The sequence below is a fragment of the Chinchilla lanigera genome, unplaced genomic scaffold, assembly GCF_000276665.1.
Source record: "Chinchilla lanigera isolate Chin_1 unplaced genomic scaffold, ChiLan1.0 scaffold00025, whole genome shotgun sequence".
In the NCBI taxonomy this organism is placed as follows: domain Eukaryota; kingdom Metazoa; phylum Chordata; class Mammalia; order Rodentia; family Chinchillidae; genus Chinchilla; species Chinchilla lanigera.
Genome location: NW_004955426.1, coordinates 8,099,246 through 8,116,830, shown reverse-complemented (window position 1 = coordinate 8,116,830; position 17,585 = coordinate 8,099,246). Strand labels below are relative to the sequence as shown.

Genomic DNA, 17,585 nt, shown 5'->3' with positions numbered 1-17,585 from the left:
ACATTTAAGGAAGAAGTAAATTATTCATGATGCACTCACAATTAAGTATCAATGGTATTTCAGATGTCTGCATTTTCCCATAAAGTTGATCATTTTTGGCATTGTATGCTTTTCCCATATTTTATCTGCCTCAATTGTCTTCCAAGAGTTCAGACATTTCAGAATAAACCTTTCTAAAATTCACTTTCGTGTGGTGAGAAAACTGAAAGTGCTGTACGAGTTAGGTCCAATTCTTCAATGTTTCCAGTGTCAGAAATGAGCACAAGGTGAACGGCTGAGGTTATGTGACCAAAGATCTTATATGAAAGAAAACTGTTCAGATCTCTTGGGAGATACACTCTTCAAATATAGATCTGGGATTTCAGAAAATCCTACTGTTATTACTAGCTAGAAATATAACACTGGCAGGCTGGGAAGTATTTAACTGAAATTGTGATAAGTTAAAAGAGTCTTAAATACAAACTATGTGCAATTTATAAACATTTACTTAGGTTTAAATGAAAAACGTGGCCTGAGGCTTTAGCTCTGTGGCAGCCCACCTGCCTGGTAATTGTGAGGTGCTGAGCTCAATTTTCAGTACCCCCCCAAAAAATCCTAAATAATAAACGCTAGTTATATTATCTTAATATGTTAATTATTTTTGATTCAGAACATCTCTGTAATGAATTATATTATTTTTAAAATATTTGATTAAGTAATTGAGATATATTAGTGTAACTCAAATGAAAATTAGGATTTACTTATTGATTAAGTTCACTGCAGTTAATTACATTTGTAGTTCAAGCTTCACAATCTTTAATGAAAAAATAACAGCATTTTAATTCCATGTGTAAAAATTTATAATCAAAATAAAATTTACTTTTCAAATTATGAATTTAATATTTCTGTGTTAAATACGAGTCTGGTGGAAATTTTGATAATTCATATGAATCTCAATTTGCTCTACCAAATTTGTTCGATATTTAAGATTCAAATGTAATGTTAATTGAGTCTAAAATACTATTCCCACATTGTTCTTACAAGCGTGGAAAAGGGCAATGACGAAGTAGGTATTTCTAATCCAATCCCCATATATTAGTGAAATATTGATTTAAAAGAATTATGAGAGGTCATTTTCTTTCAATAAGAATAAGTTATCAATAATTCATATATTAATTATGGACTCAGACAAATCATGGTAAAAAATATAAACATACATGTATTAATAAAACTAGAAAGATCTTCATATAATGAAGGCATCATCATGCCAAACACAATAGAGAGTAAAAACGCATAAAACATTTGATTCTAGATAATTCTCAGGAAACATGACATGAAGTTGGAGTACAATCGCATGTGAAATTGTTCCGTGTGTATTTTACAGCTGCACTCCAATTCCGACAAAGGCGATGGGTCTGTCAAGTACATTCTCACTGGAGAAGGTGCTGGGACTATATTTATCATTGATGATACCACTGGCGACATCCACTCAACGAAAAGCCTAGACAGAGAGCAGAAGACTCACTATGTGCTACATGCTCAGGCCATTGACAGACGGACGAACAAGCCTCTTGAACCCGAATCCGAGTTCATCATCAAAGTGCAGGATATCAATGACAACGCTCCCAAATTCACAGATGGGCCATACATCGTTACTGTGCCTGAGATGTCGGATTTGGGTAAGGAAGCTTAGCTTTTTATTTGAGAAATTAGTGTGTATCATTGAAAATCCAGAAGTTACTTCTTGGAAACAAGTTTGTGAGTGTGTGTGTGTGTGTGTGTGTGTGTGTGTGTGTGTAGAAACCTGGGAAAGTTTGAAAACGTATGAATACTTTCCCATAAATGACAGAGGACATTGAGGCTATTTCACTTTTTATGAAATTTAATTTCTGCTTGTGTAAATGTAGATGATGTTTTCATTTCAAAGACATCATGAATTTTTCATAAACTTTAAAATTATACAGTTTCTCATAAAATGAAAAACTCCCCAATTTTTGTTTCAATGACATAGGTTTTCAGTGTGACACTGTGCAGAGGGAAAGATATGTGATGTCTGGAATTTTTAGCTACAAGTTTTCAGACTTGCAACTCATAATTAAATTATAACATCATTAATTTTAAAAGTAGTTGTTGCACTAACCAATAAAACTTTCCAGATATTCCTTAGCACTTCCATGCATTATTTATGTCAAAACATATAAAGATCTTGGGAAATACTTGAAAATAATTTCAAGAATCTGTAAACTGGCAGAGAATTTAAGGCATTTTTCAAAGGCACATATCTATGCAGCAGCTTAGGAGGAATTCACTCACGGTTCACCTGAACCCTGAAGCTATGACTGCACTGTCACTGATGTATCATGGACCAGATCTTGAGTAGCTCTAATGACAGGGGGCTCTCCCCCTTACTCACAGGGTGTGGTAGTCTACCTATTTTATTTTACCTTTTTTGTATACACAAAATTCAATAAAGGTGACTGCAATAAAACCTATTATAATAATTTTTACTAGCTTGGTGATAGTCTAAGATTGAATTTGAGTAGATATTTTATGTATTTAATTTTAGTATATATGAATATTATTTTTCATAAGGGATATGATAGTTATTAATGAAATCATTCCTTGAATTTGAACATTTACATAAAGTTTCAATAATCAGAACTTTTTTTTTCCTGATTTAAAATCCCCAGCCTCTTTTGGTTCTCTTCAAAGACAGGTAGCTCTTGTAGCAGTTGGACAGTGGTGGATGAGGGTCTCAGTCATCACCTCAGGGAAGAAAGCAATTGCTCCCTATGGATCACAGTAGATGGAACACAGGGATCAGAGCTAGCAGGCCTGGGGAGAGCCCCAGAATATATTCAGATGCATGAGACACCACAGAGAGTTGAGAAGGAATTCACAGGCTGAGTACCATTAACCTTAGTGTGTGAGAGTTCCCCTGGAAACCTAGGGACAGAATTTCTTGTGCCCTAACAAAGGACTGAAACCTCCTTGACCAATTCAGCTGTCTTACAAAGAGAGTCATGAGGCACCATTCACAGGAACACCACTGGGAAGCTACTTTTCAGAGCAAGAGCCCAAGGAGCACAAAGGAATAAACCATAACCCAAAAGGGGGAGCAATAGAGGGAGAAAAACGGGCAGAATAGACATTACAGCAAGTGTTTCATTCTTGAATTCTGGACACATCTTGAGGCATAGCAAAGATTTCTGTAATGCACATCCATGTTTCTTTCTTCTAACAAATAAGTTAATAGCAGAAAATAATCTAAATATGGATTACAGTTATGAATTGTCACAACTTGCTCTTAGCCGTTACCTTGATTCTTGAGAATATATTAGGCATAAAAAAAATAGCTTAAGAATCACCAAACAGAAAATATAAAATATATGGAAATTTTGAGTAAAAGATATGAGATATTTAAGGATTATTTATCAGAGCTACTTCATAAACAACATATGTTTCAAGAGAATAAACAAGAATGGAGTAAAAAGAAACTAAGATTTTTCTTTTTGCCAGGTGTGAGGGCACATTCCTGTAATCCCAGCACCCAGGAGGCTGAGGCAGGAGGATTGCTGCAGGTTCAAGGCCAGCCTGCACTGCATAATGAGCTCAAGGCTAGCCTAAACTACATAGCAAGACCCTGTCTCAAAAAACAAACAAAAAGATCTCTTTCCTTTGCAATAAAAAATACCTCGACTTTACTTTTTTAGTAGAATTATTGGGTTAAAGAAAGTATTAATAGAATAATAATTAAACTCAGGTAAATCCAGAAGTTTTAAACTTCTAAGAAAACATCAAAATCTGGCAGACATTCAGATTTTTTGAAGTTACATATTTAAAAAAGAAACATGTATACTTCATATTTATTATTTAAAATACTGGAAAAAGGTAAACATTTTTTTTTCCTTTGGTACCAGGAGTCAAACTTGGTACCTTGTGCTTGCCAGGCAGGTGCTTGGACCACTGAGCTATACCCCAGGCCCTTGGACAAACAGTTTAATCCTTGATAGACTACAAAAAAGAATAATATCCAAGATCCTTTGTCCAGTCACACTATTCTGTATCTGTGAGGGAAAAATGTATTTGGAGAATGGTTCAGAATTTATATTACATTCTTCTTTGATGCAGAAAAAAATTTGAGAAAATATTACAGTATTCCACACCTTGGAAGTCGTGACATGTACATTGCACAGGGAGCTTGAAAAGGAGAAGACCTTATATTCCTAAATTCCCTTACTGTGAGGTTAATAACTTAAGGCTAAAAAATTTAATATCTAAAACTGGTTGAAAAAAGGACCATACATTTTAATTCTCTGTACTACTGTGGTTTCAGACAAGAATATATTAAAAGAGTAATTTTGGCAAGCTGTAAGCTGCATATCGGGAATTTTATTTTATTAGTGTGTTATGTGTTTAAACACATCATTGTGGAAAAAGAAAAACACAGGAATCACCCTAATAGCACATAGTGCACATTGAATTTGGTGTGAAAGTTGGTGAAAGGAAAAAATCCCTGTATATTTTCTGCCTCAACATAGAAAACAGTACATTGACTCTGATTTTAGAAATAAAAATCTAATGACAATGCAGAACAAGGATCAATGGAAGCAAGTGAAGGAAATTTGGCCAGCTATCTAATTTTATACATAATGCCTTACTGAGATATGCCTTCATTCACTCATTCAAAGTGGCAGAATGGAATGGTTGGGGAGGTTATATGGCTCACAAAACCTAAATTATATACTGCATTATTCTTTGTTTTTGGTTTTTGGGTTTTCTCCGGTACCGGGAACCGAACTCACGACCTTGCGCTTGCCAGGCAGGCGCTTTGCCACTAAGCTAAATCCCCAGCCCCTATACTGCATTATTCTTTATAGAAAAAACATGTTTAATAATTTCCATTGTAAGACCTTGCATCGAGTGAGAGCCCAAGCAGGGGGACAGTTAGACGATAGTGTTATACTCCTGATATCCAGGGCAGTTACTATTCTGCCAGCCAGAATGGGATAAGTACTTACACATAGAAATTCGATATTTGGACAAAGGAATAGGACACCACTTCTTCTATTTGGGTACTAAGCAGTATCCAACTTTCACTTCCGCATTACAAGAAAACCGCCCCCTTTTGCAGGGTGACATTCTACAGCATTAGTTACTGACCTCCCACAATTCCACTTGATCTGTAACCTTGTTCCAGTTGTAGAAGGTAAGTGAGGTCCAAGGGGAGATTCTTTCTGGAAAAAACTGGTTTCATGACAGACGGTAATTTAACTCAGTTGTTCCACCCATTACCGTTGCCCTTTCTGGATGCCTGTAATGGAGATGTGCTTTAGGACTGTAGCAGCCTCTTTTTAAGTGGAACACCTTTGTGAAAAATAGCACAATAAAACGGTAGAAGCAGAAAATAAATAAATTAAACAAAATCTGAACAGTGATTCCATCATAGCCCTGAGCTGATTTTCCAGTATGGACCTTCCAGCCTAAGAAAATAAACCTCTTTCTAAGTTTGTTAATTAGCCTTGAAACTCATGCAGCTAAATGGAGCATTTTCTAGGTTTTAATGGGAACATACCAACTCAAGGAATGAACCTAGTACTAAATGCAAAGGAATAGTGGAAAGGCTCCAACTCCCCATCAGAACAGTGATGTCATTTTCCATTAAGTGCCTGGATCTGGGAATGATAATTGAAATCCTCATTCTGTTCCCTTCCCACTAATGCACTGCAATTTTACTTTTTGGTTGAGGTGAAACTACCAAATGATTTCAGGTATCTAAGTCTTGCTCGCCATCAACTGAAAAATAATCAGTTGTATCCACAGCAGTGCTGATGGGCTGATAACCAGACATGGATATTATGAATGTAGACTTCAGGATCTGCAGAATATCTAGGATGATAACCTCAAACAAGCTGGTAAGTTTTACCAGGGCCTGTGACTAACCAAGGGTCACAGAAATGACTACCAGGAATACCTATTGAGTAATTACTATGTGCTAGACATGGCACATAGTAATGTGCAATGTGCAATTTCTTTGCTAGAAATACACTTTTCTTAGTTAAGAGCACATACAAATATGTATAAAATGGTACTAAAATAAAAATCAAAACACATAACAAAAGCCTCTTTATAATAATGTCTTTATTTAAAGATATATTGTGTTCTAAGATTATAGACTACGTATAATGTAGATATGTATTGTTTTGTTTTTGTTGTTTTTGGTACCAGGAATCAAACTCAGGATCTTGCGCTTGCCAGGCAGGCGCTTCTGCTACTGGGCTGTATCCCTGGGCCTAATCTAGATATGTAATAACACATTTCTCTACAGGTTATGCCTAATACAATCATTATTTTCCCCTGTACTTACTGAGTTTTGAATAATCTAGTCATTTGAAAAAATCTGAATATCTCTCCAGTTTGTCTAGAGAAAGAGTGAAGGTATTTTATTCGTCAAATGTTGTCATAGTCACTAGTAATAAAATAGCAAAAAACAAAAATACTGTCTTTTTGCAAACTGTAAATACATAAGCAGAAATTTTCCATACTGTGCTTGATAAGCAAAAATATATGGAGCATTGAATTAGAAAGCTCAGTTTGTGGATTAGAGAAGACATTTTCTATGAATTATTCATAATGCATACAGGTTTATCCGTTAGAAAAGGGGAAAAAAAGCTGACTACCCACAGGATGAAATGATGAAAAATACTTTTTCTTCCTTGTAAAGTTACAGTCCCATAGTAAGTGGTGTGTGTGTGTGTGTAGGGGAAATATCCAGGAACTTCATTCAAGTGATGGGTCCAGTATGGCTTTATCAAACATGCTGTGAGAATACCAAGAAGGAAATACCAGAAACTCCCTGAGTGTGTACGAATTTATCCTACTGCATATTAATAGTTCTTAGCACTGGTTGGGAATCCACCAGAGACAAGGAAGAGTGCAACATCTCTAGTGTGACAACCGTAATAATGAGGTGGTGTATTTATCATCAGTGATCGATAACCAACAAAATCTGTGGCATGTATATGGCTTAATAAAGCAAGATATAAAAATAAACAGTAGTGGTTGTTAGAAGTATATTTTCATGTTCAGGTTTTCTTTGTCTGTTCAATGTAAGGGAATTACATATTACTAAGGAAAAGTTCTTGCATTTTTCCATTATTGACATTTTGTACTAGGTACTTATTGGAGAGCTGCCCTGGGCATTGTATGATGGCTAGCAGCTCTCTGGTGTCTGTCCAAGAGATTCCAGCAGCTTCGATTTCACTACCGAAGTGTGATGTCGCTAGACATTGAAATGCCTTCTAGAGGGAGAACTGCTCTCAACTGCAAATCACTGCTGCTAGGGAACCTGCAAAATAAAGGGATAAAAAAATTAGAAGTAGACACATAAATCTGATGGTTTGAAATGTATGATCAAACGAACAGTGCCAGAATGTTCATGCTTATATATTTGATGAACAAAATTTTTTTTATCTTATTACATAAACAACTTTGATCTTCAAATAGTTATTGTCATATTAAAGTGTTATCACAAAATATCTGAGCTGGGAAATTAGCTATCTATCTATCTGTATATCTATGTATATCTCCAATGACTATATATCAAAGGTGGCCTCATCATTAAGTCTCTCTACAAATGGCATGAGAATGTCAGGGAGCATGCAAATCTATCACATGGTAACAAAGGTCAGTAAGATTCAGGAATCAGGCTTCCTCCTTTTGTAACAACCCAATATTGCAGGATGTAACAGGGCTCTCACAAAAAAACACTTTAGTTATTTCTGTGAGTGGTTTCTCCAAAGAAGTAGACCCTTCTAATTGTCTCCACTCAGAGGCTCACCTTAACTCCAGATCAAGAGTAGGGACTGATCTCCCAGCACACAAACTTCTTGGGGGAAATATTCAAGTTATACCAATCTATAGCAATGAACTTTGTCATCTTTTATGAATTAGTCTTTGAAAATATTAACTTTTTATTATTAAAAGATTAGGTTTTCTATTTTCCAAAGTATTTTCCGTACCTTATTAAAATCCTCTATTAAAAGTTTATTAGTGTTTATTAAATTTTTTTCAAAATGAGATTTAAGAATGTGATATGTTAATATTACTATTTATTACACCAGATAGAGAAAACTAACCATGAGATACAATTATTCTCACTTTTGAGCCAGAAATCAAGATAAACTGTTGCACTTTAAAAATGAATATACAATAAATGAAATCTTATTTGTCAATGATTTAAACATTATCACATAGAAAAACCATCACAAGTGGTAAAGACATTAAACCATATTACAAGAACATGTGTTACTGTGAATAAAAATTAAGAGGATTTTTTGTCTTAATTGTGTTATCGGTCCCTTTCCTTTAAAACAACAAAAATCATTTCTCTTTTCTATTTTATAGACATACATCCAAATTTCCACAATTCTAGTCTCTCATGAGAATCATGATTTTTTTTTCACTATGAACTTAACTTGGTTTTATTGCAGTCATTGCAAGTTTGCTACATGTGTTGTATACCTAGAAATTGCTTCAGAGAAAATCACACTAGGTCATGATGCAATTTCACTAAAAATAAACTTTGCATTTTCTTTACTTTTCAAAGTAACATTTCTAAATTGAACTGTATAATTCTGCAACTCCTCTGTACATAACGAAAACATACTTTTCACCCAATATTACTTAAAAAGTCTAATAGATTATAACAGGTTATAAAGTCATAATGAATTTTACATTACAGTAGAGAGAAAGAAGTATTTTGTCAGAAATATAAGTGTGGAGCTCATAAACCTGAGGCTCAGTGGAGCTGTAAAACTGAGTTATGCAGATAAGGAAAACTGAAGTTTTACTGGATGACGTTTAAAAGCCACTCAGTCCCTTACCCTTGGAGATGTGTTGAAAGATCTGTAATGTTTTTCATGTCTTCATTTCCCCCTCCAATCTCTACAGCCCCAGACCTGCTTCACTTGCAGCTGAGCTCTTTGTTGCAGAGCAACAAGAAGAGACACCAGCTGTGCTGACTTTATTGTGTTGCGTGTTCTGCCCAAACATCTTGGGAGCTTGGTGCTGGACATGTGCCAGGCTCCAGCAGCCATTTTCCAATCATTCCCCTGGGGCATAACCTTCCCAATGAGATCATTTCAATTCAGTGAGGCTGTCAGTCAGCTCTGCGTGGGGTGTCAGCGTGCTTATGAGGAAACGCTTTGGACCACTATTGAATCACAAACTGGAAAGGAAGCTTCGTAAGTTTTTCATTTTCCTCTCAGAACTTTTCTTGAGTCACTTTTGTAACAATCACACAGCTTGGTGGCCCCAAACAATGTCCATTTTCCTTACTTGTGATTTCATAAGCTGGGATCAGTTCCACTGGGTCACCCGTGATCGGGCTGTAATGTTCTGCTGATCGGAACATGCCTCGTTCACACGCAGTGTCAGGTGGGGGCTGTGAAGTTTTCTGCCTGAGGTCTCAGCTGGGTGATCGACATCTGATAGACAATCCCTCATTCTCTCGGAGCTGCTTCCCGTGCTTTCTAAGAGCCCCATTTCTAGAGAGAGGAGAAGCTTCAAGAATTTTTGAAGAATCTTGGAAAATCTACTGCTTCATTTTGTTGTGGCCTTCTCACTTGAAACAAGACAGCCTATAAATACTTACGAATGAATACATGACTACCCTTTCCACTTACAGTCAGATCTGGAAAACAATTTTGTGGAAACACAGGCTCTTCATGAGTTGTAGCATCAGTATTCCAATATTTGAGGTGTTTTTTAAAAGTTCAATGCTGCATAATAGAATAATGACCCATTTTACAATGTGTGATTACGTTTATTCCTGTAAAGCCAAGAAGGACCAGATAAACCAAGTTACTTTTTCCCTTTCATTCAAGTGGTTGTGACTCACTACACTGAATTCACCTTATACCTGTGGATTTGTTTTCCCATTTGATTATGTGAAAGTATACAGACATAGAATACCCTATTAAAAATGACCAAACCATAATAGAAATTACTTCACTGCAACAGGTAAATTCTTCTATGTAAACTGGATATAATACATGCATAATAAATCTACATATCATGACTTAGAAAATATGATATCCAAAGAATGATTTTCATGTATAAACTTTCAGTGTAGCAATTCAACACACACATTACACACACACACACACACACACACACACACACACACACACACACACATGCAGAACAATGAGACTTGTCAGTTCCAGGAACGGGTTACGTACAGGTAATCACACACACACAAAAAATCTAATAAGTGGAATTTTCATAGTAGCAAATAGAACATCTTGATTTGTAATTTGACTTTAAAATTTAGCTCTTCCAATAATGGAAATAATTTGTCTATCAGAACAAGTATAACTTAAATTTCCTGCTATAATTTACCCTAATGCATACAAGATATTTTAGCACTAGTCATCTTGAATTTTGAATTTATTTTGAACCGATCTGACATCATACCAGTCTGTAGGTCCCAAAATTACCTTCTCCATATCATGTGCAGCTAACAAGGCATATTCCAACTATGTAGTAAACAAATAAAATATAAATAGAATGAAAAAAGGAAATGACATTTTTTCCCAAAGAAGTTGATAGGTGTTACTCTGTGTGAGTAATATATACGCTCTACCAGTTTTTGGATATAATCAATTTTTCCTGGTCTTTCTTTTTCTTCTTCCTCCTCTTCCACCTCTCTTTATCCACATCCTCCTCCTCCTCTCTCTTCTGCATCTTTCTACACATTCTTCTCTTCCTCTTCCTATTCTTCTTCTTCCTTCCTCCTCATTCTTCTCTTCCTCTGGCTCCCCTCTTCCTCTTGTCCTGCTACTGCTGCTCTCCTCCCTTTTTCTTTCTCCACCCTCTGACCATTTCTCCTCTTCTTCCTGCCATCCTTCTCTTTCTCCTTCTCCTCCTTCTCCTTCTCCTCCTCCTCCTCCTCCTCCTTCTGCTTCTCCTTCTTCTCCTTCTCCTTCTCCTTTCCTTCTCCATTTTTATAGTAAGGGAGGCTGAACCTACAGTCTTTAAACATCCAGAGCTGTTTTTCTTTTCTTTTTTCACTGTATTTCATTTATTTTCTTTTCCTTTCTCTTCTTTTCTTTCCTTTTTCTTCTAGAGACAGATGTTCACCAAATCTCTAATTTGCCTGTTCTAGGCTGCAATTTGTCATCTCCCTGTCTCAGGTTTCCAAGTGCTGGGATTATATGCACGTGCTTCCAGGTCCAACTTATTAGCACTTCATCTTTATTATTAACCAGTATTTTCTGGTTTAACATATATATTCACAAGGATAATATTTTTCTTTGGTTTTGTTTGTTTGTTTCTTTCAGTTGGATGTAAAAGAAAACCAAATTCTTCGTGGCACTTTCTACTACCCAATCATCCCTGAAAATATTATGATTAGCTCTTTCTACCTATAAAAAATCATAAAAATTGAAATTATTTTGTATTTTTAAAAGCGATAAGTTTTACACAAGCGTAAAAAAATCACTGCATTTGGGTATATGATGCTGAAATTTCTCCCCAGAGAAATTTCAAGACCCTCAAACTCAGCTTCTCAAGAATTTCAACCTTGCTCTATTTATGTATTTGATTATGCAGAGGACCGAGGCATGTGTGTCAGATATGCAAGGTGGGCACCCTACCAAGGAGTTACACCCCCGGCTCTCAATTTTACCTTCATATGAAATGACTCTTAATTCTGTGCTAAATATCTAATTTATTTTTAATTCATCATTTTGGATGGTTTTAGGTATAGAATGAATGCTCAGTGATCAGGCAGAGAGAGAGAGAGAGTACAGCATCACATACGGGGAAGTAGGTCCAGAGACTGGGTATCGAGTGAGGTCATAGAAACCATAACTGCCAAAGAAATCACAGCAACCAGGCATGAAACAGTTTCATGTAGAGAAATTTGTACTGACCGTGGGAGACCAAGGAGCAGGTGTGAAGTGACAGCACTGCAATTGTATCTACCTAAAAAGTACAGTGGCTGGAGATAAACAGAGGCAAAATGATCAGATGCAGACAGAAGTCACGCACCTACGTATGAAATGAAGGCACAGTGATCAGGAAGAGGTGAGGACACATCACAGAGAGAGATGGCAGTGCAGAAGGACTGCCTGTGTATCACTGTTCCTGGCTGCAACCCTTCAGACACCTTTGTCCCAAAGATCTGCGGCAGTCAGTCCTGATGGCCATGGCTGTGTGACTTCTGCCTTGATTGCAAGTCTTCTTGAAATCTGCTGAGTTTTTCTCAGCCAAACTTCACTTTATTCATTGGACAGCAGGGAACATTTTCTTGCTCTGCACACTGACAAAGGTAGGATTTTGAAGTTCCATCACGAACCTTTTGACTACACAAGCTAAATGGCCTCCTTAAATCTTGTGCTGGTGAAATACACTGAAACACAGTGCAGGAATACTGTGCAGGTTGTGTTGTTTAGTAAAGGTGGGCTATTCTAAAAGCTTAGGGGGGAATTACATATGGATTGCAGACATTCATTCATACGAGCAAATGTCATGGCTGCTTTATGTGCAGCTGTCTGTGGCAATTTGTTACAGAGCAATAGAAAATTACATAATAAACTAGAAAATCTAAGTCCACATCAATCAGTAGTGCGGAATATTATGTTCCCTATATACTAGACAAGCCTATATGTATGTAATATGTAACATATAAAAGCAAACGAACATAATGTTTATGTCTGAAATTCAATGAATTACTCTAGTTCTTTTCTGTAGTAGACTTCCTGTGTAAGTTTTCTGTTGCATGAATATAGTATAGAATTTTAATTTGTGATATTCAATTTATCTTTTTTCCTAGATATTGAAATTTGTGCACCTCAGTATACTTTGTTTCTGTCTCATTATTTTAGATCCCTTATTCTGAGACACCAATGATATGCATAGTTGTGTTGTTCAATTATTTTTTAAGCTATTGAATATGCTCAAATCTAGAATATTTAATTCTTTGTTAAATGCTCTCACTTATATTCTCCGATTAAATTGTCTAAAATATAAAATTCATATATTCACAAAGTTGGAGTGGGAGTCCCATGATAAACTGTCAAGTGGATAAAAATGAATAGTGTCTTATTTATACAATATTCATTAAATTACATATGCATAATGACATTATGGACTTTGAATGAGCAGAGATAGAGATGTGAAATAACTTATAGTTAAGCTTGCTTCTATGCAAGAAAATAGAATTGGGATCACATTATTTTCCTTGCCAAAAACATGTGTTACTACTCTTATTCAAAATATCCAAGAGGATTGATAAAATTCATAAAAGGAAGTGAGTGAGAATGATTACTTATTCTCCTTTCAGCAAAGGGATATAGGAGCCCTTGCTTTGAAAATGCTTTACAACTAAATTCATACTATGAGTTTATGTGATTAAAGCATCTCCTGAAACACCAACTAATAAAGACACTCAGAACTTAGTGATTCCAACATTTTGCAAAATCTCTTCCATCAGCTTTAATTCTCTGGCCATTTTTGTACACATACCTGGATATACAGAATCAGGTATCTTCCATAAGTTTTCAGATTAGCTGTATTTTCATTGATCTACCTCATGTGTTTAAACAATTGATTTCAAGATTAAGTTAGTTTGTATCTTCCTTAACTGAGCAAATAAGAAGAAACCACATGTAGGTAAAAAAAAGAAAAAGAATGTCAATGTATTTTATGTAACTGTGTTTTAAAAGATATGATCCCAAAACATTTCGCAGTATTCTCTATTCGAAAGAGAAATTGTCAGCAAAATACTATAACAGTGTTGGAGACAGAGGCAGGGCAAGAGCTGTTATCACCAAGGCAGGACATGTGGTAGCAATCTGTACCAGCGCTGTCACAGTGTGTGTGTGTGTGTGTGTGTGTGTGTGTGTGCGCGTGTGTGCGTGTGTGTGTATGAAAATCAACTGTTAATGTTCGAAACCTCTGAAACTTTGGGATCATTTAGAGATATAAAACATCCTGAGATATAGCTTTCTGATACATTTGCCTGTGACACATCATTGAGACTAGTCAAAGAAAGAAAGGAACGAAGGGAGAGATGGAGGGAAGATGGAAGAGTGTGAGGGAGCAAGGAAAGAAAAGAAAGAAAGGAAGAAAGGAAGGAAGAAAGAAACAGAAAGAAAGACAAGCAGTAAGCATTTCAGCGAGAAACAGAAACAATAAGATGGACTATCAACAGTGAACAGAAGATTCATAAAATCACTTGAGCACTGGAAACACTGCAATGGGGTAAGTGAGAAGAAAGAGACCAGAAAAGCTTCTGGCTTTAAATATTAATGGTGAGCATCTCTCAGTCCCAGAAAGTCCACGTAAATACAAGAATGCAGACACAAACTGGAGAAAGTTACCTATTAAGCTCAGAGCTTAAAAACAAGTTTTCTAACCTCTCTTGTACAGGAACATATGTTTTATTTTACCAAAAAGCCTTCGGTGACTAGTTTTTAAAGGAAGGCTTACGAAAGTAAGAGTAAACAAGTGTAAACCAGAAAATACATTTCTGTAAATCAACAAGTTGGCATCAGAAAGAAACAAAAAAAAAAAAAAAAAAAAAAAAAAAAAAAAAAAAAAAAAAAAATAGTTCTTGCTAACAGACTTACATCCTAATATCTTCTTTGGTGATGGAATTCACTCCTCCCTTCAAGGAAACAAGACCCGCAGCTTGCCTGGAAGGAATAGCAACCCTTTATAGTTTACAAAACTTAGTAAGATGTAGTAGCAGCACCACTGGAAGAAACAAACTTCAAATTGATTTGTAAATAATAATTTACTATTTATCTGTGTATAACTTGCTGTTGGGTGCATGGGGTCTGTCTTTTTTAAGTTATGTCCTTTCTTTTGAAATAAAATATGCAAACAAAGCAGTTATTAAAATGAACACATAATGATTCAAATCTTTCCTGCACACAGGAAAAATAGGCAGAAGATATTGCAATCATAAAATAAACTTCAAGGATCAAGACTAGGCAGAGCAATGGAAAACAAGGAAAATGTCCCACAGTTGCTTTCCAAATTAAGTGGAACTTCAATTTTGTAACCTGTTTTGAATCTCAAATGCCCATATAGGCGAAAAAGCATTAATAATGATATAGTTTTGTCAATAGATTGATTACATATCTAAATTAAATTGTTTATCAGAGGGAGTTGTTCACATCATGCTAAATCAATATATATATACATATATATTATTTTTTAAATTGTTTTTCCATTTAAAGAAGGTAATATAAAACTAACCTGAGAAATGTGAAATTTCATGTTCAATAAAAAATTATCTAATTTTAAATTCCAAATAAATTAATAATAGCCAAGTTTTAACATAGAGCTAGAATACAGCTAGAATAGTGATTTTTGTTTGGGTTCACAGCTCAGATGTTTCATAAATGTTTCTGCAGAAAGATTTTATTTTAATCTTATGACTGCTGAGTGAAAGGAGCTTTATCAAATTATACAATGGCTCAAATCTAGTGTTATTGCTCTGCTGGTGAAATTACAGTCCCCCAGTGTAGAATGAAATTTAAGTTGTGTCTGATGACTATTCCATTTTCACAGTGCTTTGGAAAATCTTCTGAGAATTAAGTCCTATGTGATTCCTTCAGAGAGGTGTTCTCAGCCATCATAAATCTTCAGCTTATTTTTACTCAAGATCCTTGTTCAACAAGGATTCTCTGGAGATTTTAACATAGATGTGAACCCTGACAAGTCATGCAGAACAGTTTGCTATGTCAGAGAGTATTTGCTTTGTACTAAAATGCCTTATTAAATATTTCAAATTGGTCTTTAGAGACTTCCAAAGAAGTGCACTCTTTGCTTCTCTTTGATATGCAACTTTACAAAATGTGTATTATTTATAAAGTAGTAATACAAAAAGAAACTGAGTGGAACGAAGGACACAGGGCAATCCCCAAGGAAAGAAGGCTTAAGTTTTATTGTAGAAGAGCTCTTTTGAAAGCTTGGTTGTGTTCTTAAATACTTTCCAGATTTGTGTAAAATATCAGCTGAGAGTTGCTAATGCCTAGCATGGGAACAGCTCTGTGCCGTAGGAAATATTTCATATGAAAATATTGTATAATGAATACCTAATGAAACTTACAAATACAGTGATTCTGTAGTTATTTTTAAATGGTGAGTCTTTTGTAAAAGCACAGAATGCGTCTATGTACGTTTAAAAGATTTTTCTAATAGGCAACCAGTGATACAGGAAAGGAGCTATATCTATTGATCAAATTGATAACATTCCCAGAGAAAATCAGATTCTTGTGTGAATCTTCCAGTAGAAAAGAGGACTTTTAGAAATCATTTTATATATTTATATTCAGAAACCTAGGACTGTAGAAGGTAATAATTTTCTCTTATTTACTATCTATACAACTTCAGCACAGGGTTTAAAGGAAAGAATTGAATGATATGGCAGGGGTAACTTTTCTCAGGCATAGAAAAATATTCATATACTTTCATTTAAAAATTTAATGGAAGCAAAATTGTTGATTTAATGCCCAATCTAACTTATTAATTTACTTTAAAATACCAACAGATAGATCTCTAGTAGTGTATGATACTAATAAAAAATTCAAATATTGATCTGTTTAGTTTTGTTTTTCCTCATTTGTGTTCTATATGATATTAGATAGCACAGGAAACTATCCAATATTTTTCTTGACATTAGTTTAAAGCCTTGTACACAGGTCAGTTAGAAAACAGCTCTAAGTGATGCTATAAATACCAATTTTTCCACTGACTTCCTAATATGTATTATATTCTTTTGCTAAGGTTTCTGTAGTCATGTACCACAAGCCAGGTGACTTAAACAGTAGAATGTATTGCTTAGTGGTTCCCAAAGCAAGAAGTCTACACTCCTATATCAAAAGGATGGCACTTCCCCTGAAAACCTTCAGGAAAATTCTGCTTCATGGTCCTCTCACAGCTGCTAGTAGTTTACTGATAGTCTTTGGTGTTCTTTGACACATCAGCCAAACCTCTACCTCCATCTTCTCATATGATTTTCCCTCTATGTTTTTAGGTGTATTTGTGCTTGTGTTTGTCTATCAATCTATCCACAAATTTCCCAAGCTTGGAAAGATAAGTGTATTTCAGAGGCCCATACTACTCCATTACGATCTCTACTTAACTATGATATGGCAAGAGAGTTAATTGAGAGCAGCATTCACAAGAGACGAAAAGAACAGAAACGAACAAAGCTTTATTGAGCTGGCTGATGTACAGTCTCTAACCAGGAGCCAGAGAAAATATCTGCCCCAATCTGGGTCTTACTGTCAGTTTAAGTACATTTTAGGTTTCCATAGTAAACATTACCTCATTTTTGGGAATCTCACAAGCATGTTACACAATTATCACAAAGTTTACTTTTCCCCAGAAGCTGTCAGACAGCCGAATTCCAGATGACCACTGCAATTAAAATTTTAGCCTACTTCCCAGTATGTCATATTTGTTCTGCTCCCATTTTATGGCTCTTTCGTCCTCTAAGTGGGTTGATAACTAACCGAGGGGACTGAGATGAACAATAGGATCAACTGCAGCTGAAGCAAACTTAAGTGACTTCTCTTAATATG

General features: G+C 35.4%; 1 protein-coding gene across 4 annotated transcripts in view; it reads left to right on the top strand.

Moving 5' to 3' along the window:
- The window catches only part of Cdh18 (cadherin 18, type 2), a 403,648-nt gene that overhangs the window by 201,509 nt on the left and 184,554 nt on the right, over nt 1-17,585 (top strand). For all 4 annotated transcript variants that reach the window (XM_005386140.2, XM_005386139.2, XM_013515026.1 and 1 more), the window contains exon 3: nt 1,364-1,658. In XM_005386140.2, coding sequence (XP_005386197.1) covers nt 1,364-1,658 — 295 coding nt within the window. The remainder of the gene's footprint in view (nt 1-1,363; nt 1,659-17,585) is intronic.